This window comes from Bidens hawaiensis, unplaced genomic scaffold, assembly GCF_021521415.1.
Source record: "Bidens hawaiensis isolate Kalapana, Puna unplaced genomic scaffold, B.hawaiensis_p1.1 tig00003974_1, whole genome shotgun sequence".
Taxonomy (NCBI): domain Eukaryota; kingdom Viridiplantae; phylum Streptophyta; class Magnoliopsida; order Asterales; family Asteraceae; genus Bidens; species Bidens hawaiensis.
Genome location: NW_027491230.1, coordinates 23,192 through 51,034, shown reverse-complemented (window position 1 = coordinate 51,034; position 27,843 = coordinate 23,192). Strand labels below are relative to the sequence as shown.

Here is a 27,843-nt window from a genome sequence, read left to right as displayed (position 1 = left end):
ATGTGAATAATTTTATTTTTGTGCTCAAAGATGTTACATTGCATCAAAATATTTTGGTATTTTTATTAATTTTGTTTCAGCTTTACTCTTGTCATTTATGTTTATTGCATCTGGTTGTTTTCTGTAGGTGAAGTGACTCAACAAGTTTGACTTGTTTAGCTATCACTTGACCAATTTGGTACTTATATGAGCTTCTATTTGTCTAGATATTCTAAAATTGGTTAAAATCATGAAAGACTCCAAAGAAGTTGAAGCTTGATACCAAAGGTTAACCTTCTGGTAAAGATGCGGTGCATGGGTTTGGGGTATAAATAACTGTAATACTTATGTTACGTTCATGTTGTAACTTGTATGCCTTTGATAATTACCGCCTGAATATTTATCAAAATTTTGATAATAAATAGTCTCAGTTAGTGTTAAAAACATAAAGATGCAAAATCAGTTCTATACAATTTAATTGTACATCCAAGCTTACACTCTCAATCTCAACCTAAAGGGCACATTAGCACATACTCAAAACCCAATGGCCCAAACATCAATCACGAATCACGACCATACTGACCACGGTCTACAGTTCCGTGTTACAGAAGTTTTCACAAGGGTATCACAACAAAACCATGATACATATAAACCAAAACCAATAACAAAAACAAAAAAACCCGCACACCAATTACTGACTTCTTTTCTCATCTAAAGTTACAGCATCGAGGCCGTCCTCTTGCTAAATTATCCCACAAACAGACCATCTGTCTCGGTGATTGGTAATGCGCCGTGTAATAATTATCCATACACCCGTACTGATAAAACCTAGCATGGTGAGAGTATTGGACTGGGATCGTGCTGTTGAATTGCTCAACCCACATTCCCATGCTCACGTCTTCCATTTTAAATATCTGTCAAACGGATCACATAAAGGAAACGAGTCAGATGGGATTATTCAAAATCAGAAATACAGAGGGTGTGTAAGTTATATAACAGACCCTGAGCTTTCTTTTCGCGTGTTGAGATATAATGAACTTGGCTATATCAAAGGAAATTATATATCCTGGTCCATTTGCATAAGGTGGATATACTGCTTCTGGCCATTCCTGCAACATTAAGATGCAAAACTAAAAACTCATTTCAAATTGGACAAAACTGTAATTTTAACTAACTATTTGATGTTACCGGACCTCGAAACTGACAGCCCATTTGCCATGTCTGAGAGGTCTGTGAAAGAGATTATGATTTCCCATATAAAGAGACTGCTGATGTGGAACTTTGTTAAGTTCTTTCAATACGGTATCCACCCGTGTAAAAGTGTCGTCATCACATTTCATCACATACGAAGCACGCACATTTTGAATCTGCAATTTCAAGTGGCAGGGGTGTAAATAAAATGAATGTAAAGGTCGGTTTATAACTACAGAAGAAGGGTTTCATAATAGTTACCGCATATTCGCAGATGGCTATAGTTTTAAGCACCACGAGCTCATAATTGTCCATAAATGTTAAAACCACAATATCACCAAAGTAAGCAGCTTCCTTTTTTAAAACTGCATTTTGCTCCTTCCTTGGAGACTGCAATTTAAAACTAACTTTCAATTTAATTTAATTAAAAAGGAAAAACTTTTGATTTCTTACCAGTGCGACAAAGAACCGAACAACAACATCTGAGGATTTAACTGCTGAAGACTGCATCCATGTTTTCCTAATGGCCATACGCTCAGCGAAGTGATTTGTAGCAAATAAAATCCCAATGAAGACTCGTGTACGATGACGTGGCAAAGGTTTAGCTTTCCATTTTTCAGACATTTCTATTACCCTTTGTGGCGAGAAGCTCGGGTGAGAAGTTGGGAGTGATGTGGCATAAACAGAATGCACATCTACATCACCTTTAACTGCTAATCCTGTTGCATCCTCAAGTGTATACCCCTGTAGTAAACATATATGTTACATCAATAATCAATTGATGGTTACAGATGAATGTAGTTGGTTGAATAAGCATGTTAAAAAAATATTATGAAACTGGATTAACATAACATACTGTACGGTATGGGAAGGAGGTGACATGGCGGCCTCCGACATTTATTTGGTATCCATCAGCTCCAGCACGTATGGTCAGCACAAATAATTTACCTTCCACAAAAGGAAATGGCCATGTCACTTCGTGTTTCTGTGCCCGTCCTATAAACCTTTTGAACCATGATGATGTTCGTGATTCTTTTGAATCCACAGCATCATTACGCATCCATTTTTCACATCTTGGAAATCCATCAATTGTCAAATATGGTACATTAAATACCAGTTAACCAGAATAATGAAAATGACATCATCATTTAAAAATGAACTCTAGCAATGCCATATGCTTAATTTTCTACATAATGACATCCGTAAGTTACTGATATTCCAAACTGCTACCATGAAAGCTCCAGCCTTGTATCAGAAAATAACTAACGGTAAGATGAGCGAGTTCTGAAAATTTGCCCATCAACGTATGAATGTCTTGAAATATCATTCTAAGAAGTAACAGATCTTTTATATCTATAAATCTTGAATTTTTTTGTTGTTGTCAAAATAAAGCCTTTCAGATATAGGAGGTTGTCCAACTAGCTTATCTTAATATCTTATATACTAAACATATTCATGTTTGCATTTGATCAACTGATTCTCGTTTTCGCCAAACTATGTCAGAAGCAATAGACTACCTGTCTACCTTACAAGGTTATATTATTCATATGATATCTATATGCACTGTAAACGTTAATAAAAAAGCACTTAGCATTCAACATACTTCAAGATGGAAATCTCATAAACTTGTTGGACACTTGAACACATAATTGCAGCATGTATTTCATGTAAGTTCACTCAAACAAGATTCAATTCCAGTAACCCTGCTTTTGGGCAACTCAACAACCAACTAACTTTCAACTTATATCCTAATATACTGGCCACATAAATCAGATAATTTGTAATCTCAAAGAATCAAACGCAAAACAATTATCTTGGCACATGAGTGCAAATATGTGGAGAATATAAAGGGCAATGACATGCCAATCATCCTGATGAGTTACAGTTTCTTGATAAAACCACAATAATGGTAGCAATGAGCTAAGCCTAAAAGTGGCTAATTAGTAATTTAGTATTCAAAGAAAGAAGACAACATATAACAAGCCAATAACCATAGCAATATGCTTACCAAGCATGTCATCATCGCCCTTTGACGGCAACCCATCACACCTCTGAGCCGCTCCCCATTGCATCCTGTAACACGTATTATGTTCAATAACCGGTTGATGACTCCAATCGCCTCTCAACCGAGGATTCAAATGCAAAATCTTTGGCGGATCTTCTCCAACCACAGCTTTTAACCCCTGCAACTCAACCTTAAACTGAGAAACCAAAACCATCGGATCAGCACCCCTTGTTCTCGCAAGCTGTGCAACATATTCTTTATGCCCATAACGAGGCGTCCCCACCACCGTTACAGACGACCCTGCAGCTAAACCACACGGAAGAAACATCATCCGATCCCCTTTCGTTAACTCTTCACCACTAATCGACACCCATAGTGGACACCGTTCTTGTTTCCCTTCAACTACAGAAGACAACTTACTACCTTCCTCACTAAAATTACCAACCTCTTCCCACGCCTTTATCCCTAAACTCCACGCCTCATCCGCCATCTTCTCCAATCCCGACATATCGTTTCTCCTACGCCTCTGCCTCAAAACATTCCCAGTCAACCGCCCGTATCGAACATCAAGAGGAGGCAAACCATCATCCTTCTCCTCTCGACTAACTGTATCAAATCGGATCTCATTTTCTAATCCTAATCCATTTTCCTCTTCTAATGCCTCGCTATACGCAGATCTAATCGACGAATCACTCACTTCTAACCGAAGCTTACTGACTACTTCATCATTATCATTATCACTATTTGAAGCCTCAAAATATGCAGAGAACTTAAAGCAAACAAAAATCAAATACAATGCAGCTAAACCTAACAAAACATGAGGCAGTTTTAACCTCCTTAATCCAAACACTTCACTCCGCGACCTCTTCATTCTCATTTAATAGATGTTATTAATATTATTATTATTGAAGAGAACATATTGAGCCCTAATTCGGTAAGCTAAAGCGATTTAATTGGATAATATGAGACGTGAGATGAACAGATTAGATGTGATTGCAGCATAAGATGTAGTGCTAGTTACCTGTAAATTGAATGATTTGAATGTGAAGAATGAGAAGAGATTAATGACAGTTTATTTAGAGAGATCGAAAAGAAAGAGAGTGGAGTGAACGTGATAAAAGGTGGGAATGAATGTCATGAGTAGACATGATGATTGATAATTAATTGTATTGTTTTGGGCAGCTGATGGTGGAATGCAGAGGTGCACAAACCGCTTTGAGTTAAAACCGGTTCGGTTTGGTCAATGAAAGTTAAAACCAGTTTATGATCGGTTTCGGTTCGAATTGAAACCGGTTTTTTACAATGTTATGATCGGTTTCGGTTCGGTTTTTTACCAGTTTTGATTCGGGTTTTGACCGGTTATGGCCGGTTTCGGTTCAGTCAAACGGTTTGGAACTGGTTTTGATGGAGAAAATTACAAACCGGTTCCAAACCGACAGTTTCAATCGGTTCCAAAGCTTTTTCTACATAATCCGTTTCAAACCGGTTCGGTTCGGTTAACCGGTTTATTTGCCCACGTCTAGTGGAATGGAAGGAGCAGTTGTTACTAAAAATGTAAGGGTTAACCTTTGGTTTTCGTCTTAATTAAATATCTTGCTTTTAGTCAAATAGTTTCAAATTTGTGATTTCGTCAATGTGGTTTTATTTCACTTGCAATTAATCCTGACTACACTAACCTCATTAAATTTTGTCGATAAACCCAATAGTGTGCCCATCACGTGAGAGGCAGTTTTGTCTTTTTTTCTTCCCAAATAATCCTCAGTCATAATTCGCAAGCCCTCTCACGTGGGTTGGGGTGTATTTGGAAGAATAATGACAAAACTACCCCTAACGTGAGGGGCACGCTGATTAGTTTAACGACTAGACTTAACAGTGTTAGTGAGATCGGATTTAATTGCAAGTGAAATGAAACCACATGGAAGAAAAGCATAAATTTAAAATTACTGGACTAGAACCGCATATTTGGACAAACCATAAGAACGAAAACCGCAGTTTACTTGAAATGAAAAAAAAGTGCCATTTTTGTTAATCATCTATTATCATTGTTGCAAGCCAACAATATTGGTTGTTAATGGTCGACAAAATTACATAAATTGTCCCTTATGTTTGTAGTGAATTTCATTGCTTGTTCTTTATTTTTAAAAGTAACATATTTTATCCTTTACGTTTTCAAATTCTACAACGTTTGTCCCTTTACCCTAACTCAGTTAGTTTTTATCGTTAAGTCAAGTCATGTGCAAGGCACATGAGGGCAAATATGTCATTTTACCCGTTTATTTAAAAAAACATTTTATGAATTAAAACTAAAAAGAATCTCTCTCTCTCTCTCTCAGAGTATTATCTACCACTGTCACCCACCCACCACCACCGCCACCCACCCCCACACCACTACCTGCTACCAGCCAATCTCCGCCAACCACTACCGCCGCCTGAAACTCTAGAACCAGAATATTAGAAGTTGTTGCAACAACATCAATAGCAACAATTCTTTCATCTTCATCAGAAATATCATCTTGAGCTTTTGAAACATTGTTATAAACAATATCCAAATTCCAAATACAAATCGTCATACAAAGACCAGGTATTATCAACATGCGTCTTAATCATATCATCACCATAGGCAGTGGTTGAACAAGGAGGATAGAATTCTCACCTGTTTGAATAAGATAATTCTCATATGGACCTAGGTCACACTCCAATACAAAATCTGAATCCTCGAGGAGCACACCGGGGTGAACAAGGCCAGGGCAGCAGACGGCGAGCGTGTGTATCGACGGCAGCCTCCGGGAGGATTAGAAACGAAGGCTGGACCTGCCGCCAACCCTAGAAACTGGGGATTTCTTCAGAGTTTACTAATCTGATCCCTAACAGGTCGGATTCTACAGTTCAGACAAAAGGGTACACGAATCCAACTTTTTTTCTCATTTGATTATCAGGTGGGGTTGGGACAAGTTGTGGAGTGACGTTGGAGGTTGGTGATAACAAAGTTTAAGGGGTGCTGTGAGGGTGACATGCGATGGTGTGGTGGTGTTTGTAGGTGGTAATGGTGGTCGTCGGAGGTTGGTGACGGCAGATATGGTGTTAGGGTGGTTGGTGAAGGTGGTGATTGGTGTATTGGAGAAGAACTGATGAGAGAGAGAGAGAGAGAGAGAGCGTGTAAGTATTTAATCTTATATATATACCTATATATATATAAATAGGTAGAAAGACCAATTTGTGCTTTGCAGATGACTTGACTTAACGATAAAAACTAACTGAGTTATGGTAAAAGAACAAACGTTGTAGAATTTGAAAACGTAAAGGATAAAACATGTTACTTTTAAAGATAAATGACAAGCAATGAAATTCACTACAAACATAAAGGACAATTTATGTAATTCTGTCCATCTTTTAACATATTTAATTATTTGTTCTCAACGGTCCGCGACTAATAGAATTATAACGACGTTAGTTGCAGGTTGCCGGAAAAAAAGTTTTTTACGTAAAACTCACATTTTTTTCCAGGGAAACTCAACATTTTCGTTCTAAACATCTTTGTAACTTTGGATCGGGCCTTTAGAAACCTTTTTTCTAATTAAAAATCTCATTTATTGAGGTCGTTAGAACCCTATAACCATTGTTGAAATCAGTTTGTGGTGCTCAACTGGTGGTGTTTGGTTGGTAGTGAGTAAGTTAGTGGTGGTGGCGTGTTCATGTTGAGTTTTCCGACAAAAAATGTGATTTTTCCGGCTACCTGTAAGTAACGGCGTTAGAATTCTATTAGTTGCGGACTGTTTGGAACAATACGTTAAAAGATGGGATTGTTAGCAGCTAATCCGTTAGTTGAGATTAATAAAACCAATATACCAAAAAAGAGTTATTTTCGTTTTGACGGGTATGCGTCGATAAAATGTTTGTTCTGAAACTCGTCTACCTTATCACCTTTTAATAATTACTTGATGGATTATTTAACCAATCAAATTCTACAATTTATCCAAAAAAAATATTAACGAAAGCTAATTAATATTGTCAGAGGACAAAATAATATCGTTGGAAGCAAGAATGAATCTCGTCAGAAGCCAATATAAATCTGTCAGACGCCAAAATAATCTTGTCGATCGGATGCCTAAACAATTTCGTTGGCTTAAGATTAAAAAAAATAATAATAAAAAATAGTGATCATATTGTTTACTGACGGGTCGCAAAATCTTGTTGTTAAAATCCTAACAAGTAATGATTAACAAGTGATTGGGTTGACGAGTTGTAGAGTAGACACTTTAGGAATTAGTTGGTCAGATGAACATTTTGTTGACACTGACCCGTCAAATACACATTTGGTTACTATCCGTAACAAAAATAGGTTTTTATCGTCCATACATATTAGAATATGAAAAATTTTGGCTTAAGAGTTTAACTATCAATCATGATATTTATGAACACAGTTTTGTCCAAGAAAGAGACAACATGTTTAAGCTTTGCACATTGTCATTTCCATGTTCTACATGGCCGAGTTATGTCTTGGTTTCGGTAACATGAAAATACACGAGATGAATGGTAAGAAACTCGTGGATTTACATGTTGTGTCTTTAAGTCTTTTACACTGTGTAAAGCGTTACAAAGTCTTCTTTACCGATTCGATTCATTTGTCATGTTTTACGGGCTTGTGGCATGTGCATCATATTGTATTTGTTGGTTTTGATTTTTGGTTTTTATTGAAATAGTCATTCAAATTATCTAAGGCATCATTCTAGGACACTTTATATTTATTTGTTAATCTGTTCATTATTTGTAGTTTTTTTCTTTCATGTTTTAATGTTATACATTATTATCATTAGTTGGATTTTGTAACAATGCATTTCATTATTTGGGGTATTTTTAGAGTATCATTGATTATAGTAGCTTAATTTGCTTTTGTAAAAGTATCATCGATAATGGAAATTAATTAATAATTCTAGGCTTTTTTTAACTGATGACTCCTTTATGTATATTGCTTTCTTTTGTGTATTGGTTGTGCAAAAATGTAAATCTGATTCACTTGTCATACTTAAAAGTTTCTTTGATCATGTTCTCTAAAAAAACTCTTTTATTTAACTTGCTTCATTTTTTTGGGTTTAGTTTTGAGCTTTTAAAATGTTAACTTACAAGTGTATGATATAAATAATGATATTAGATATGGAAGAAAAGCATGTGGACTTAGACGCCTTGAAAAACCTGCTTCAAATCCAACATGTTTCTGGTCACAGTGATGTCCATGTTGCATCTCATTGGTCTTTTGCAGTTCACTCCCCAGATTCATGTGTTTTTTCATTCATAGCCCACATGAAACCGTCGAAACGTTTTGTAAGATTTTTTTAATACGATCCTTTAAATCTACAACTTTGTATTTAAATTATATTTTTATTAATTGTATTTATCTAATCCTTAGCACATCACAAATTCATTTGTCAGTTTTCCTTCACTTCAGATTTGTATGAAAAGAATGGCATGTACAAAAGGAAACAATAATCTTTTTTTCTTTTTATCATTAACTTTGTGATAATACTTTGTGAAAACAATCGATATTAATTATTTGTATTGCTATAATATGCATGTCATTGAAGGTTGGAAGTTTTTTTTCTAAGAAAATTGTTTTACGGTTGGTGACTCGTGTCAATTTCTTTAGGTTAGGTCCGAACGTGTTTTAAAAGTTTTAAGGTGTGCTTAGTTTGTTAATGATGGGTTAGAAACATTACTATGATTACTTTGATGCTTCATTAGTTTCATTGGTTTCGCTTTTTCTCTAGGTTTGAGGACAACTAAATGCTCATCTCCTCGAAGATATGGGTGAAATGTAGGTCACAAACCTTTAACTTCTTATACTTAAGTTTTGCCATATCTTTTAATTCCCATCATGACTTTTAATTGGTTTGATTTTTTTTCAAGGATTCACAACAACCAAATTTCAACTCATGGAAGACCTGTAACTCACAAGCCTTTTACTTGATTTTTTTTTTATTTTTGTCTTTAACTCGCATCACAAGTTTAACTTAAATTGCTTCTTATTTTTTTTTTTGTTGTTGTAAGATTTCACAACCAAATGTTCAACTCACGGAAGACATGGATTAAATGTACTTCACTAACCTTTTATTTCATCAAGTTTAACCTTTGACAATTTGGCGTACATTCTAAATTCTAGGATGAATTTGCATTTGTTTAATTTATTTTGTAGGGGTTCACAACAACCAAATTCTTATCTCATGGAAGACAGGTGTGAAGCTCTCGGCTATACTTATCATTGGTTCTCATGGTCTCCGAAAAGGTAAAAAATGTTTATTTAACCATTAAAAAGACTTATTTTCAATATGTATCATGTCTAGAATACATTGCTTTATACTAAATTGCTAAGTTGTTCATTTTTAAAGCTAAATATATTCATTGTATTATAAACTTTTTTTATTCAAAATACTTTGACATCTAAAACCAGTTGTAAAGGACTACAAAGTCAAAACACATATTTTTTTTCTAATTACTCTATTTGTATATATAATTACTATACTTGATTCTCACGTTTAACACGTTAATTTCATTTGTATTTGATCCAAACCCTATATATTATATCTTAAAATACTCTTTTGAGTGATTGTCAACCTATTAGACCTGCTTCGCCTGTTGCCTTTTCTAAGTTCTTTTTACTTCACGTATATGAGATATAACATAACATAACTCAAATCAATCTACTATTGTAATTTTTCAATTATTTTCTAAATTGGTTATGGGTCGGGTCTATTTGTCTAACATAATTGTGTACTTCTTATTTAGTATTTGACTTTGTTTTCTTAAATGTCATCTCACTGGATGTGGCTTTACAAGAAATAGTTAGTTTATCTAACTGTATAATACAAGCATTTTGTAACTTTGCTAGACTAAAATGATTTTTTTTTGGCGATTTTTTTTACAAATTTGGCCCCGCTTTGGTACCAATTTGGTCTTATCATTGACTAAAGATGGGAAGCTTTTTAGCTGAACTAAATTATGTTCAAACTTTGTATTGGCCAAGGTTGCAAAGAGGCTCATATCAAGTAATGGGGGATCTCAAATGCCAACTCGGACATTTTTGCAAAGATGCTGATTTTTCGTACCAAGTAGTTGACATCTCATTTGAATATTTTGTAACATTTTTAAAACATCTTTATGTATATTTACCTTTGACTGTGTTTGCATATTTAAGTTATTTGGTTACATTTTTATTTGATTTTTAAAATTATAACGCTCCTTTTATATTTCATAGAAACATCCAAACGATTTAAAACGAAGTGGCAGGTAAGCGGGCAACAAGCTGCGCCGCAACCCCCTTTTGGATAGCAAACCCAATCCGACTAAAAACAAAGTTTTGATTCTTATGGGCTGATACGTTACTATACACAACCCGTGTGACACACGGGTAGATAGACTAGTCTATAATATATATAAACGAAAATATAAAAATTCTACGTGTCGCGATGTGGTCGCTCCCTCTTTTTTTGGAGTCATCAGATTTGCTTGATTTTTAAATGGGGGGTTCTCATGCATTTGACCTGAATTAACGGGTATGGGTCTTACCAAACCCAGATATTCCTTAAACGGGTTATAACATCTCACTAAATTAAAATTATTCACACCAAATTATTGATGTGAAAATCCTATAAAATAGGATATACTAAAAATTATTATATGATTTTTTTATAATTAAGAAACAATTTTATAGTTAAAAAAATAAGCGGGTCTTGGGTCTTACCAAACCCAGATAACTTTTAAACCGGGTTATAACATCTTAGTTATTTGTGAAACCTTTTTATCATCAAACTCTAAATCATTGGTTCCTCGGGCTCTGCGAGTCACTGTGGATCACCTTCTGCACCCGCTCCAAGAAGCGAATCGCCTCGGAAGCTAGGGATCCAAATGTGTCGAAGGCAAATGGAATGAACACGTGCTGATTCTCCAAACACGTTGCCTCATGCTTAGCAACCTTCAGGGCCGGCCGGGAAAGTGTGCAATGTGGGCGGCCGGCCGGGGCACAAAATTTTCAAAAATTGCTGATATTATGTATATTTTTTCTGATTTAATTTGTAGTTTTGACCCTAGATGGCAATTGATGAGAAAGTTTAGTGATTCTTTTTTGGTCCATGGCACTAACCAAAAACACTTGTGAAGAAAGAATGGGGGTGAGGAAGATGATGGTAGGGGTATTTGTGTAATTCATCAAAAGCTTAGCGAGAAGTTAAAAGTTAATTTGTGAACTGATATTTGGTTTTTCTTTTTTTTCCTCTTTTTTTGTGTGTTTTTTAAAAGATATCTATATTAACTAGAAACATAACCATAGTACGTTTCAAAATGTGTGGTTAGAGTTTTTTGTTTTGTAATTATTTTTACTATTTGATTATAATTAAAGCATTTAGATATTTTTGGGTTGTAGTTTAATTAGCTATTACTTAATGTCATTAAGAAACTTTTTTTGAATGACAATGTTATTTAAAATTTAGTTATATAGTTATTTGATTTTATTAAAAAATGGCAATGTTATTTGATAATCCTTGTGCTCAGTGCTTACAATATGTTGAGTAATTGGTTGAGAAAAAAAATAATAGTATGACAAAGTTAAAGAATATAGACTATTTTATTTTGATTATTTTCTCTTAAACTTTTTGCAATCAATTAATCAATTATGTCTCTAAAATAACCATCGGTGTTAAAAGATGTAAAAGAGAAAATTAGATTTTTGCTATAGGAGCTTCACGAATCATCAGTTAACGGTTAGTTATAGTTATTACAATATACTATATTTTTCTATGTTTATTTTTATAACGTTAATTGTCATTTACAAAAATTAGCTTATATATATGGGCCTTTTTATTTTAACTCGGCCGAGGTATTTAAATCCTCAGAGACGGCCCTAGCAACCTTCATAGCTAACATGTGCTTCTTTCTTGGCTTAGATCTTGGCACGCCTAAGCACATCCCATAAGACATCTCTAACCCAGTTATGACGATACTTGAATCCCGGCAATTCCTTACAGTAGAGGACATGCTCACCAAATCTATCCAAACAAGTTTTTTTTACGGATGGGGCATGATTCATCTGGAGGGAAGTTAAAAGTTTTCATCCTATAATTACTCGTAGAAATATGACAATGAATTTGGAATTTAGACGATTATGGTATGTCGGATATGGACGGGCATGTCATTCGGATCTTATATATGTGTTTGTACGTTTTATTTTACGATTTTCTTCTACCTCATATCTCATAGGCACACTTTCTATAACCTTATCTCTATCATGTCAATATTTTACTTTTTTGGTTTTTTTCTACTCAGTGAATTAATCTTCAACTCGTATATTATGGGGGTGTGTGGGATTGCTTATGTTGTGAGAGGAAAAGTTCTATAAGTTACACTTTTGTAACTTATTAACTTAATAAAAAGTTATAAGAAGGTAAAATAAGGAATCTCACACCCCCTATATATACATATAATTAAGTGAAACATAATTTTTAGAAAGTATTCATGTACAATTATAAATTAATAACAAAAGGTAAAAAAAAAAATCAACTTAATGAATACTTTTAATATACATATGCAATTACATACTCTAAAACTACCACAAAATTAAGAAAGAATAAAAACTCAAATCTTGATTCTACAACCAAGCTACAAAATAAATAAATACAAGGCAAAATTCATCATAATAAATAATATGATTTGTTTATTTTGCGGCTTGGTTGTAGAAAATGGTTAAACACCGCTAGCCATGGTCCGTGAACCACAAACACCATCAATCTTGAGGTTCGCCCCACATTTCTGCTAAGTAACTATCACATTTGGTACAACTAGAACCATTAGCGAGTAAATCAGGGCTAGCTCTCTTGGTTCTAGTCGGTTGGGTCTTTACAGACCCTTCATGTTTAATGTTATGTCTATACTCTGACGCCACATGTTCAAATACTTCAACATCGAACATATTGAGCTTAATCTTTGGCTTCATTAGGTCCCTCACATATGCAAAAGGTAGTTGGTCTCTTGGGTTGAACGCTTCTAGCTCATTAAACAGAAGACATGAAAATAGATTGCTAGCCACCCCATGCTTCCTTAAGATTATCGCACTGTCTGGAACGTCTGCCAAAATAATCATATCGTCGAAACGGTTATTCTACAACATTCAAAATGTTAAATGTGTATTATAAAAGTTTTGCCTATTTTAGAGGTTTATTACTATTTTTTTTAGGTTAACTATGAATAAAAAAAAGTGACATAGGGTAACAAGATTCTTGTGTGGAATGGGACCATGCATTTAGTAAAATAACATGCATAAAGTGAAGTGTACGTAAACTATAAAAGATATATACCATGTTATATAATATAATAGTAATAACTTAACAATAAATAATAAATAGATATAGGTGTATCAATGGGACTTGCATAAAGTACAAGTGTGATAAATGAATAACGACACTTTTCTCTGTTTCATGGAGACTTTTTGTAGAAGCTTCAACTACCTTTTTTCTGTTTCTATTGTCATAAAAGTTTGTAAATTCTAGAAAACATTTATGATTTTTATTTTGTTAGTTTTGACACATTTAGCTTAATAAGTTTTAAAAATGAAATAAGAAAAAAATATATACACTAAGAAACAGAAAAAAACTAACAGAACGATTCTTGAGGAGTAATTGAATAAGTGTAACTCAAAATCATCAGAAAATACAAAAATATTTAGAGATTTAATATAAAAATTATCTAAAAACTAAAATTATTATATTAAAAAATTTATCTTACACCAATACTTTGAGTGTAATATATATCCTTGATAAAGAATGCACTTTATTTAATATTATTTATGTCAAATCATTATGAAGTAGCTTTCAAGTTAAGACTACTTTTATCTTTGTCATTACTTGCATGGTTGTTTCTTAATTTGTTATATGTTACATTTCATTATACATACACCATTTTTTTTAATATGTTTAATAACGTATAAATTATATACATACGTTTATTTCATTTGGGAAAGTATGTAATTATGTATACATTACCTGACGGGTAGGGGTGTTTCTTCGGCGACCACGGTCGCAATCCATTTTCACAATACGTCTCAATCTGAATCCGCAACGAATCAACATCCCACCATTTTTTCCACCTAGCAGTCGCTATAACCTCTTCCATTGTATGAACATACAATGGATGCTTAGATATAGCCATATCCGCGCCTTTGACTATCAAAAGCGAATGAAGCAATATCAACGGATCGGCCACCAATTGCATCTTTGCATCAACCCAAATACTATATTTCGAGTTTGGAAATAGCCTATGAATTAAGTATTTTGGGACTATGCCATTCATAGCCGGATTTTCGTATAGTTCTTCACTAGAAACTTTCACAATTCTCCACGCCCCGACTCTATTATCTTTGGTTTTGTTCGAGAGTATGTTATGATAACGTAGTTGTTCTAACGTGACCTCGTCTACAAACATGTAGAAACATACATTGTCTAAGGTTTTATGTCCTAGGCCCTTCGGATGACGAATTTTGTCATGGTCTCCAAATATAGCCGAAACCACCACCACTCCATAGCATTTTTCCATCGTCATTCTATCTGTAAACCATCATAAACGTTTAATACATAACCAGTTTTAAATAAAAAAAAATATGAGAACCACATAATACACTTTAACAGCATTTTCCTGAGTATTGAAATATTCAACAAACTACGTTTTTTTTTTATTTTGAAAACCATTTAACGTACATTACAAAGTAAACCGAATCAAGCCAAAAACATGTTCACAAGAAACAAAATTCGACGATGAATTCGATCAAATATTCAAAAATTCACTAACCATAATCACTAATGGGAAATTCCTTAAAGAACCCACAAGGGATTTCACTTCCACCATCTCCATAATCGAAATACGAAAGGCGTTTACGCGTACTATAATTCCTTCCAAAAGAATCACCATTCCCATTCCCCTGTTCATACTTCAAACTATTCAAATCCCACAAAGAATCATCACCCACAAGCCGTTGAATTTCACTCAAAACAACCCCATAATCTGAAAATCAAAGCAATTACATTAAAAAATAAATAAATAAAATGAATGGAATTAAATAATTAAATAATGAATGGATTGTTATTATGTACCTGAGAAGAAAACAAGGGAATTGCAAGAGGAATGAAGGGTGGGAATGGGGTGTTTGTGTGGGTTGTAAGATTGAGGGTAATCGAAGAGAGTGGAATGGAATTGGAATTGGCATTTGGTGGTGGAATTGAGAGTGGTGAATAAGGTGAAGATGAGAGAGATGAAGAGATATGAGAGAGAGAAACAGAGGAGTTTGGATTGGAAGAGAAGAGGTATTGTTGCTGTTGTTGTTACAAGTTTTCCCATTTTCCAATGAAATCAAATCCTAATGTTAACATCATCCATTCATTGTGTAATGAGGCTACAAAGTGTTTGTTTTGTACTTGTACCTCATCTACCAACATAATATACTTGCATATTTTAAAGTTAACATCATGGGGTGTCAATCGGTTGTCGGGCTGACAGATTAACGGATTGTGGGTTGACGGGTTGATGGATTAAAATATGAAACTCGAACCCGACCCATATTAATATTCTTGTCAAAAACTTCAACTCTAACCCGCACACATATAAATTCGGGTTGATCCTAACACGACCCGTTTAATTAACTTTTTAAAAATAAAATAAATACAAATTGATATAATTTAGAGTCAGTAGAGTAACTGAGTAATATTAAAATTTTTTTATAAAATTATTAATAACTTAAATAAGTTGAAAATTACTAGTGTATATTAAGAAAAATGTAAAACGAACAAAACACAAATAAAAAAAATTAATTATAAAAGTTTGTATTAATAGTTAAACGGGTTAATGGCTCAATCCGTTGTTATATAGGTCGACTTGAACACGACCCATTGTTCAAACGTGCCGTGTACTCGTGTTAGTCGATTAAAAACATTTTTTTTCTGTCGGATTCGGGTCGTGTCAATAGTTGTCGCCCCTAAGTTATATATACACACAAATTAAAATTAAATTAAATTCCTGTCTTATTTTCAATAACATTTTAAAGGTGTGAATTGATAAAAACAAGTGATTTATTTGATTATGTTATTGGTAATATTGAACCTTGTTCTCAAATCAGTGGTTGGTGGATATGAAAGAACCTAAGTTGTTAAATAAGTTAAATTGGTTAAATGTTCTAATTGTAATAGGATTAGTATATAGGTGTGACCAATAGAAAAATTATGATAACGAGTGTTTGAGTTACTTTTACTTTGCAATTATAAATTGCTAACAATTATGTGCCTTGATATTTTGGTTTGTGGAATATCAATGAGTCTTGTGAACTTTCGGGTAAATAGTTATCATGTTAAAAGAACTAGACTCTTAATATTAGCCCAAGCAAAACGGCCCATATCTGGGTCCAAGTTGAAGTTACACACTGGTATGTACTTGTCGAACATATTCTATGCACGGAATGAGATAATCTTACTCGTGGACGTTAGACAAGAAATTTTATTTTATATTGAATATTTGGAGTTTAAGCAACCTCTCTATCTAGGGGCGTTATTCAGGTTTCAGGTTTTTCGGTCTGGTTTTTCGGGCTTCAACTTTTTAGTCTAGACTTGCAACACGACCCAAATCTTTTATGGTTTTTTCGAGATGGGTTAATCAGATTTCGAGTATCTGAGATTTTTTAAAAGCTATTATGCTAAAATAAAGATGCGTATTCATCTTTACTCATAAAGAAACCCAAAACCCAAAGAACGTGTAGTAACACCTAACATCCGTTGTAGTGGATCTCATCGGTCATAAATTGTATTTCTAAGATTTGTCATCACATAACCGAACTTAAGAAAGAACGCATATCATAAGAAGCAAAATACAAGCAGCTCATTAGTATTAAGGATGACATATATAGAATATAAATACGATTCCTTCAAACAAACAAACTATGGTGTGCATATGTAAATATGATATTCATGCCTTAGCCTCTATCAAATATAACAATTTCATATTTTAAAATTAAAGGTTTATCGGGTTGAACAAAAACTCAGAAAACAGACTCAAGAACAGTCCCGAATCTGAAAAAAATCATAAATTTTAAATACAATAATAAGGTAATTTAGTAAGCGACACTTCTTATATTAACTGTTACGTGAACCCTCGTAAAATAAATCGAACCCTCTCCTTATACGTTTACTTTCTCTTTTGTTAGGTGAATGGTGACTCTTATCCCTTTTTTCCTTTACATGATACATGTTAAAAGCACGGTGCATACACAAGTTGTATATGATGTAAAAGAAATTGTACCTTTCATGAATAGTGATTTTAATGAGCGATGAAGAATTTGGTTTTTTAATATGTATATATAATAACTGAACCAATTAATCAAATTAAGTCAAGCTACTCGAGATCGACTCGTTAAAAAGCTTGATCGAGTAGAGCTTAATTGAGCCCGAGCTCGAGCTTAAAAGTAAGCTTGTTTAATAAACGAGTCCAAGCTTCACTTAATGAGCTTGAGCCAGCTGATGAGCCTGTCATGTATATAATTTTTTAAAATATACATTTAATAATTATTAATTAACATACATAATGTTATGGAAAAATAAATAACAATAACTAAAGTGCTGCTTGTGTTTTTGAAAAATGTATGCGCAGACGTTGCCATCTATAAACTATTTGTTTTTTTGGAATCGTTTCATTAAAATACGTCTGCACAAACTCTTCTGGGTGCAGACGTGGACAGCCCATCAACTTTTAAGATATTCTAAGGTTTGCAAAGGGTTATACACCATCACCTACTAACACCCATAGTACACCACCACCACAACCCACCATCCTCCACCACCATCGTCCACCACTGCCCACCTTTCGCCACCACCACCGTCCGCCACCGACCACCACCTCTATCGTCCACCACCACCATAACTCACCACTGTCCACTACCATTACCACCACCACTCACTACCCTAGTTCGTACACCACCACCAATTCATTTTAGCAGTCTTCTCTTGCAGACTGTCAAGGTTTGGTCCACCTCTTTTCCTACAGATGTCTGCAAATGTGGTCCGGAGACTGCAGACATTTTACATCTGAAAAACAAACAACACATCTAGTCTAGCTCAGGCTCGGCTCACCTCAACTCGTTCGCACCCATGTGCACAACCAAACCAATTTGCATAAGTTCGGGGCCCACTATAATATGTAAAACTATTAGCTCATATTAAGGGTCCATTAGTTTTTTTTTTTGGCCCATTAGTAATATAAAACAGTATTTTTGAACCTAAAAATGTTAACAGCCGTCATCTAAATACAACCATTCGAACTCACAATCTATTCACCGGCGATCATATATACCAGGTAATAACCAATCTGCTCGATCAAGTAATTTCGAATATTAATGCTCAACATGTGCTGGTCGTTGAGATATAATAGGTTATTAGTTTATTTAGGTTTCATTCTGGGTTTTTGGGCTGCGTTTATTCATTTTGATAGCAAAATTGTTTTTTTTTTAATTTTTTTGTGAATGCATAGTGCTGGTGTGTGCATAATTGAAGATTCAGCATACTTCATATTTTAGAATAATGAACTACTGAGTTTTGTTGTTTCATAACTAGAACTATAAGTTTATGCAAGTAGGTCAAATGCCTTTTTTGAATATTTTCTTGCAAACATGACTAAAATGGTAAATGTTTCTAAAAATGTAGTAAAGCTAGGCTGCTAAACGAACCGAATGAACACGAGCGGGGTTTATTCGTTATCATTATTTTTATTGCTAGTTCTAAAAAAGGTATGTTGTTATTTATGTTATCATTATTTTTATTTTTTATTGTTGTTATTACGTGGTGTTTACTAATTATTCTACATGTTTTATAAATATGTAGATTCATAATATGGAAGATCAAATGGAAGTTGATAGGAAAACACGGGAGGAGATGGAAGAAAGATTGCGACAAGAAATGCAACAAAAAATGGACGAAGCGATACAAAGAGGTGTAGCAGAGGCCATTAGAAATTGGCAATCTACCAGTCCCCGGTAATAGTTTTATATCTAGTATTTTAAACATTTCAGTTTGTAGTGGATTTGTGGTCGTTTAAATAGGTTTTGTGGTTTTTTTATGGATGTTAATGACACCAGCTTTTTTTTGTGTTTTAAAATGGTAAAAGTTGTTTTGTGTGTAAATTTGTGGTCATTTAAACAGGTTTTGTGGGTTATATGTATTTTTAGTACAATAATTTGATCAGAATGCAATTTATATGTATCGGAATTCTGTCGGAAAACAATTTATGCATGTGTCAAAAACTCAATATTTCGTCGGAAAATATTTCATATGTGTGTCGGATTTGCGTAAGAAAATAATTTAAAGTAGTGTCGGAAATGCGTCATAAAACAATTTGTATATGTGCCACACCGTATTTATACATATACGGTATTATAAATACAATAATTTTAATTATTAAAAGTTGTTAAAAGCTGTTGAAAAGGTGTCGGAAAATTGCGACAAAATTATGCGTCGGAAATTTGTCTTAATTTTTGTCGGAATGGGTCATAAAGGAATTTCCGACGAGGGTTTCTGACACGCTCATTGCCTCGTAAATGCGTCGGACTCGGTCGTTTATGACACTTTTCCGACGCAATTCGGCATCACAACCACATCAATTTTCTAGTAGTGTAAATATCGAAAAATTATGTACATTACTTAAAAAAATTTCGTTTTGATGATAACTAAATTAACATACCCAATCCGTTTTTTTAAATCACAAGTTGAAACATATCTTGTCTATGTATGAAATTACCCAACAAAAGATCAACCTTAGAGAGTGAACATGTTTGTCGTTTGAGAAGAAATCCATGGATTCCAGTCTCTTAATTTTCTTCTGTGTTTCCCAATAACACTCTGAAGTTTCACATGTATGATACATGGCCAACTCATGTCTTCGTTTCTTGTTACCATGTCCACCATCATCGTATCCTTCTAACTTAAAGATAATAATTATATATATGTATTTGATAGTTAATTAATTATATATTTACTATAAGGAAACCATTATTTTGGGGGTGTATTTTGATTAGCCTCAAGAAATTTGTCTATAATAATAATTAAAACAAACATAAACATTATATATTTACTGCATTTATTTTAGATATAGTAAAAAAAAATTAAATCGATTAGTTCCTTAACGTGAACCACAACTAGCTAGAGGGGGTAAATAAGTTATTTCCAAATTTTTTCGGTGTTTTAACAACTTTCAATCATCAATCAATCAATCATACCCAGTTAAGTTCCACCAACAGCAAAGCTATAAGTAGGGTCTGAGAAGGGTGGGATGTAGGCACACCGTACCTCTATCCAACGGGATAAAGAGGTGGCTTTCAGAGAGACCCTCAGCTCTGTAATACATATGTATGAGACAATATATAGTAAATGAGATAATAATAATAAAAATAATAATAGTATTAATAATGATAATAATAATAATAAAACAATACTGGTAATAATAAAATAATAATAATACTATATGGTGTGTGACCAAAATAAGGTAAATAGAAGCCTTAAGGTGCTCCTTTCTCCCTAAAAATCTTTAACTTTAATCCTACTTCTCTAAGAATTCCTATCTCCAACCATGTCCTCGGAGAGGTTTTGGTCTATCAAATCACGCCTAATCCTCTCATCCCAAGTCAATTTAGGTCGTCCTCTACCCCTCCTCCCCCCTATTGTCATGTTTTCTACGGATCTAACAGGATTCGTCGAAGTGTATTAACAACTTTATTTTAGTTAAATAATATATGACTTGTCAGTGTACGTATAAAGTGTATGTATAGTGGTGGTGGATATTAAGGCTATGCGTAGTGGAGGGGATATAAATTGGGCCGTTTTGCGCCGTGTGGCGCCCCGTCAGCAAGGGGTGAGAATTTGATTTTGTGGTGTAATGGTGTAGGGGCTACAAATAGTAATATATATATATATATATGTATATATATAACACACACATATGATTAAAATAATAATATTCTTTTCCCCCCTCCCGGCGACAATTTCCCCTAGCCCCCGTCCCTTATTGCCCCAAAATCGCCCAGGGCGCTGTTCCCCCAAATTCGCCCCAATTCGCCTATTTTAATCGCCTGTTACGTTTGGCCTAACAAACCCAATGTACATCCACTTTTCGAATTTCCATCAAGAGTTTGTCCTTCACTAATGAATCCTTTCTAAGCTAGTGGAATTCACAATTATAAATACTTCTTGCCAGAGACGGACTTACTTGAGAGTGAGGGGTAGCACCCGCTACCCCTCAACTTTTCCGACAAAGTGAAAATTTTTATTTATTGTTTACGTTTTATGTATTATGTTAGATTGTTACCCCTGAAATTATATTATGTTACATCTAAAAAGGTTTTAATACCTTTCAACTCTACCTTTCAAAGTTAACACGAACCTGCAACTAACTTGAAATCTATGGAGTTGTAAGAGAAAGAAAGAGAAGTGGGAGAGATAAATAGGAATGTTTGTTAAAGAAATAAATATATTATAAGCAAATTTATTATTAACCACTTTTAGTTCAACACAGTTACAAATTATACCCTTTAATTTTGATTTGAATTTTAAATAACCTTATAGTCAAACATTTCACATTACTTGTTAATCAAATAGATAAAATTAATATATTTAAATGATATGTTTTGTTGTTTAATTAGTTAATTGATTTAGTTTTTTTTTATTTGTTATTTTTGGTTTACAATTGTATTTTATTTTCTTATTTAATTAAATCTTGTGTTTATCAATATTTCTGTTGAGTAAACTCTAAAAAACTCATTAACAATATGTGTTTGATATGATCAAAAGATATCAATAAAATCATTGTATTAAATGTTAATAAGTTTGAATAATTTTACAATATCAATAAGCAAACAAGTTTGGGTTATTTTGGGGCGACCAATTATAAACCAACTTGTTTTGATCCGCTATTGCAAACAGGTTAACCAGACGTTGGTGTGCTTGTTTCACGAACTCAGGCTCGGGATACGTTAAACGCGTAACCAGACACCCGTACAAGTGAAACCCTATATTGGCTCCGCTATGCGCAAAACACGTAGTTAGGTATCTGTAAACGCGAAACCGGTAAAAAAAGAATTCTTAATGTACGGCTAAAATTTTTTTATGCTACCCCTGAAATTATTGTCTAAAGATATTGCCAAGAAGTTAGTGATCACCTCTTTAAGTTCTTACTAATATGGTAGTGACAGCCTATTAAACCTCTCACTAAGTGGGCACTAATCACTTCTTTCACACCTCACATTTTGGCTGTGATTGTCCTTAATGCATTGCATTGCGTTTGGTCTAATAGTATGATTTTTTTCTTGATTAATATGTATTATAAATTAAGCCTTATTTTTATCATTAATATGTGTATTAGGTTTGGTCTTATACCTTATGAAATTAATCCTTTAAAAAAGGGCAACATACTAGCAGAATAGTTGTGCTATTATACAATTTACATCATTCGTGCTATTATACACACCACGTAAATTGTATAATAGCACAACTATTCTGCTAGTAGGTTGCCCTTTTTTAAAGGATTAATTTCATAAGGTATAAGGCCAACCCTAATACATTTCTGGAACAACAATTTAAGTAATTATTTAGAAGCCAATTGAACTTATTATCCGTTGTGGTGGTTAAGCATGTATCCCTTTAAAGTTTGATTGCTGCCATGCTCAGGTTCGAAACCCTTCCATGTGCATGTGATCTTTTTTGGCTGCTTATTGTTTTGTCATGTATATGGTTTTTAGAAGATAAATAAGTATGTTTTTTTCAACAAAAAAATTATATATGTTAATTTCTTTTAAAAAATATGTGTCCTATTAAGTTAAATTATGTTTACGATTTAATACCGTTAGCATCACTACCGGTCAAATTCACGATGATTCAATGCCGTAACACACATATTTTTTTTAAAATGTTAGTTGTTGCATTTTAACGTTGACGAATATATTTATTTTGTTTAGTTCTAGTTTCATACCGATACCGATTGAATTCGTGTCAACTAGCAGTCACACTGTGCGTGTTTTACCCACCGACTACACGTCGTTTAGACATGTTTTCTATATCACAAGTCTATTTCACACCATGTGGCTTTTCCAACCGATTACATGTCGTTTTAAATATGATTTTATCACAAGCCTATTCGTTTGTCAATGTTATTCTAGCCGTTTACTAATTTGTCTTTTTGGGTTTGTCGTCACCGTAACGAATCTAACAAATATCGACCGAACACGTGTTTTACGCCGCCACAACGTGGCGGTTATTACCTAGTTATTTCAAATCTAGGAACATTAACATTCGGATACATACTTTATGGTGAGGTGAAATGCCAAATGTGGTTGTGGGGTGAGGTGATGGTAAGTAATTGATTTAATTTTAAATAAGTAATTTGAAAAAATATTAAAAATCAAGTTACGTGCCTCGTGCCCGCTGAACTAACTCCACGACTGCTCCTTTTGCACCTACTGATGGACCTAGAAAATTTTTCTCACAGGGGTTAGATATTTTTTGGGTCGGTACTCGGCTTATATAAATTTATTCTTTTGGTCCGGTTCGATTGTTTGGGTCAGATCAAATCGACATATTATTTTTTATCGGTTCGGTTTGACCGGCCAGTCAGGTCGATTCGGGTCATATAAAATAAGTTAACCAAACAAATATCAAATAACCAAAAAAAGTACTTGAAACACCTTCATTAAAAACACATAGTTAAAATACAATATATCTAAAGTTTTATTTATAAAAGTTTTCATTGTTTGAAATCTAACCATTGCATGCATCATCTACTTTAACATTCCAAGCATGTGTTTCTCAATGAAACAAATACATATCACTTAAATTGTCATAACCATCCGATTATGCAAATCATAGTTCACGTACTTCATCACTGAAAACGTCCTTCAACGCTTGTAGTTGCAATGTGTAATACGAGACTAACTTTAATAATTAATCGTATACCAATGCAAATGAATGGTGTTTCTGTAACATTCGTCAATTTTCGGACCCGAAAACCCGACTCGTTTAAATTCTTTTATTATTCTTATTTATTTATTTGATTTTAGTTATAAGATAGTACAAAATCAACCCCTAGTGTCACACCCCCATCTTAGGCCTAGGAGTGCGACCCATAAGTTGGTATCGTGTTTGTAAATAAATCAGAGTTGCGTTAATTTGCGGAAGACTTAAAAAACTTTAAGGATCGAAAGTGTAATTTATATATACATTCAAAAGACGGGATTATAAAACACCTGTTTAGAGTTGTTAACAAAAGATTATTTGTTTATGTTTACAAACCACCATATTGAACTTATACAAAATAAATCCGAGCCATCGGATATTAGTATCACTTCGTCATTCCAAGCGCTATCATTGTTCACCTGCAAAATGTAAGAAAATACGTCAGCAACGAATGCTGGTGAACACGCTGGCGCAAAAATATTTTTCTTACTTTATTACCCCTCGAGACTACGCCTGCCTCGGCCCAACGTGACTTAGGAATAACAAAGTCAAATAACACATTATAAATACGAGCCTCTACTCTAGGTCACCTCAGCAAACACCGCAACGTTCGACTTAGTTAAGTACCCATAAATATATACAACGATTGTACTCCCTGCAGGAGAGCATCCTACGATCAAGGGTGGTGCGATCATGCCCATACATCGCATAGTACCACCTATGTAAGGATCCAGACATACGTATACCACAGCCTGAGGGCTAGGTTTATACCCTTTATTTATAATAGTTTTAGAAACACAAAGTTCCTTGTAAACAATTTCATATAACAAGTTTGACTAATTTTAAAATAAGTAAAAGTTTGGGGGCGTATTCACCTTATCTCTTTAGGATCGGCTTCACTCACCGTCCAAGGGTCTTTCCCTTCTTTACCTCGCACCTATAGTACGAGTATAAATATTTGTTAGTCGGATACACGATCCGGCTTAAGGCCTTTAGTCTTATTTTATAACTCAATCATCGATTGAACCTTTAGTTCAATTCTTGTTTACTTGAAAACCTTTAGTTTAAAAGTAAGTTATAAACCTTTAGTTTATATTAAAAACCCGACGTTTCTTCTTCTCCAAGAAACGTATTCTTTTTCTTTTATTATTTAAGAATACTCATTATTCATTAAATAATAATATTTTTATAACAAAGAATATATATATACATATATACTTACACACATATATACGTATTCGTCATATTCAATAATCAATCTCTTATTCGTTTCTTTGTTATGTTTATTTTTCTTTTATCGAGGTATCGAGTATAACCTCGACTTAAGGCTTAAGCCTTTAATATAATATTCGAATTATATTGTATTCATTATTACGCCTAACCTTTAGTGGCGTAAAGAAACCCTACGAAATTGAGCAGCACTCCAACGCCGCTTTACTTCTTTGATTGATTCTTTTCTTGACACGCGAATTGATAAACACCAATCTTCAACACACGATGGCACGTACTCCGAGAACAAAAAAGAGGGATCGGACACGTTTATCGAGAAAGTATGGCACACTTATCAAGGTATAATCTAGAGAGAGAGTAGAGAGAAGGTATAGCAGGTTTGGATGTGAAAATATGATCACCCCATGGCTGCTATTTATAGGCGAAATTTTGGATCCCATCGCGTACCGCGATGGGTCCTTTGTCTGGCCCGTCGCATACCGCGACGTAGGCCAGGCCAGTCACACACTAGACCTGCCACGTGTCACCGCTCCACGTGGCGACACGTGACGGCAGTGTTGCCACGTGGTGACACGTGGCAGCAGACGTTGCCACCATGTGCCACGTGGCACACGTGTCACAATCTGTCAGACACCCCATCGCGTACCGCGATGGGTGTTTCTTTTGACCCGGGCGCGTACCGCTATGGGTCAAGAAAACCGAATTTTTTATTTTTAACCCTCAACTTTGGAATTTTGCCATTTCAGTCCCTAGACTTTGGAAAATTGACATTTTGAACTCGAAATTTTTACGTTGTTACACCTAGCCAACTTTGATTAACTACTGAATCCACATCTATAGACCAGGGACCAAAATGCAATTATTTAAAAGTTATATTTTTTTTATTTTCTTCTTTCCTTGTTCCCGTCGAGCAGCACCCCCCTCCTTGCTTTCTTGACCCGAAATCCACGCCAGGAATCATGGAATTGTTATTGGCAAGTCGTTAAATGGTCAAAACGCGTCTAAATCATACCTTAATCATGGGAATTAACAATCAATTGACAGCTGACTCGTTAATAATCAAGTCGCGGCTCGTTCAACCCTCAAAACACTATAAATACACGTCTAGGATACAATTAAAACTGCACACACACTCATCTCAACCTCTCGAATCAAAAACCTAACCTAATAACAACATACAAGTTTGTTAATATCGATTTTGATATATATCTTGAGCCGCGGAACCCATCTCTTCGTACACCCTCAATTCGTCATCTATTAAGGTAATTAAACATTGTGTTATGCTCGTTTTTGAGCGATTAACAGAAACCCCAACTCAATTTAACCAAACTACAAACGATTTTTGCAATTTAAATTCTAGGGTTTGTATGGGGGATGAACGTAAATCTGATATAATATATATTATATGGGTTTCAAGCTATAAACGTGTTAGACACCTGCCCCAGTGGTAGGTGCATATGATCTAAGACATTTGAACCGGTCTGGGGACGCTGGTTCGAGTCTCCCCAGACCCGGTTTTGCTTTTTTTTGTTGTTTTCTTTTTGTTAGCATTTTTTTGTTATTATTTTTGGTTTTTAAAACGCTAAATAAACGTTGTTTCGATGAACCGAACCCCTGGCTTCATGTTTTCTTGTCTTTTCGAGCTTATGATTCGTAATTATTATATATATATATATATACATATATATATATTATGTTATTTGATTAAAAGTCTAAATAATAATAATAACAATAATAATAATATTAATGGTACTAGTTTAAACCATAAGATACCCCGGAATTGTTTTAAACCGATTTGTAACCGTTAGGTCATGTCGTACTATATTTGTTTGTTTATACCCTCTAAATCATATTTTTTACATATTTTAATAATTAATCTAATCATTTTTTAAATAACAATTGTACGTAAGACCCAATCGAATTTAAAATATATTTTAAATTTTGTTTTGTTATTATAAATTAATATATTATCTTTAACAACTAGGAACTCTCGTTGACATACCCCAAGGAGCTCGACCGTCTCTATCTTAAATTTCATATTTGTTAATCCTCTTGTTAAGGTGAGTTTACATATCCCCCTTTTTTTTCATCTTTTAAGTTTTTGGGGTGACATGTATACCCTATTTACATTACACATTTTTTATTTCCACATCTATTCAAAACACAATTCAATATATGTTTATGTGTGACTATTGCATGCTCTATGACAATGCTCTACGTGCTTAATTGTTTATTTTATGCTTGGTGGTTGGTATCTCATCCTCATCTATCCTCATCTAGTATGATCATACATTTACCCAAGTACATTGATTTCGTATCAATAAGAACGGGTCCACATCTATTTAGTTGTTTACATTTTCATAGAAATAGTAATACTCATCATTTACATATGAATTGTGGCTTTTTATCTATATATGTATCTCAATTAAAACT

General features: G+C 34.0%; 2 protein-coding genes across 2 annotated transcripts; both read right to left on the bottom strand.

Moving 5' to 3' along the window:
• Positions 1–406: 406 nt before the first annotated feature.
• On the bottom strand, positions 407–4,149 carry LOC143624832 (hydroxyproline O-galactosyltransferase GALT2-like). Its single transcript, XM_077095339.1, has 7 exons — positions 3,179–4,149; positions 2,027–2,259; positions 1,624–1,914; positions 1,432–1,560; positions 1,173–1,346; positions 981–1,088; positions 407–893 (listed from the first exon to the last, which is right to left on the bottom strand). The coding sequence occupies exons 1-7, from the start codon at positions 4,050–4,052 to the stop codon at positions 687–689; spliced, it is 2,016 nt and encodes a 671-aa protein (XP_076951454.1). The 5' UTR covers positions 4,053–4,149; the 3' UTR covers positions 407–686.
• An 8,792-nt stretch (positions 4,150–12,941) lies between these two features.
• LOC143624828 (alkaline ceramidase TOD1-like) lies at positions 12,942–15,544 on the bottom strand. The gene is made up of 4 exons (XM_077095336.1): positions 15,301–15,544; positions 14,999–15,211; positions 14,197–14,757; positions 12,942–13,282 (listed from the first exon to the last, which is right to left on the bottom strand). The coding sequence occupies exons 1-4, from the start codon at positions 15,542–15,544 to the stop codon at positions 12,942–12,944; spliced, it is 1,359 nt and encodes a 452-aa protein (XP_076951451.1).
• Positions 15,545–27,843: the final 12,299 nt, after the last annotated feature.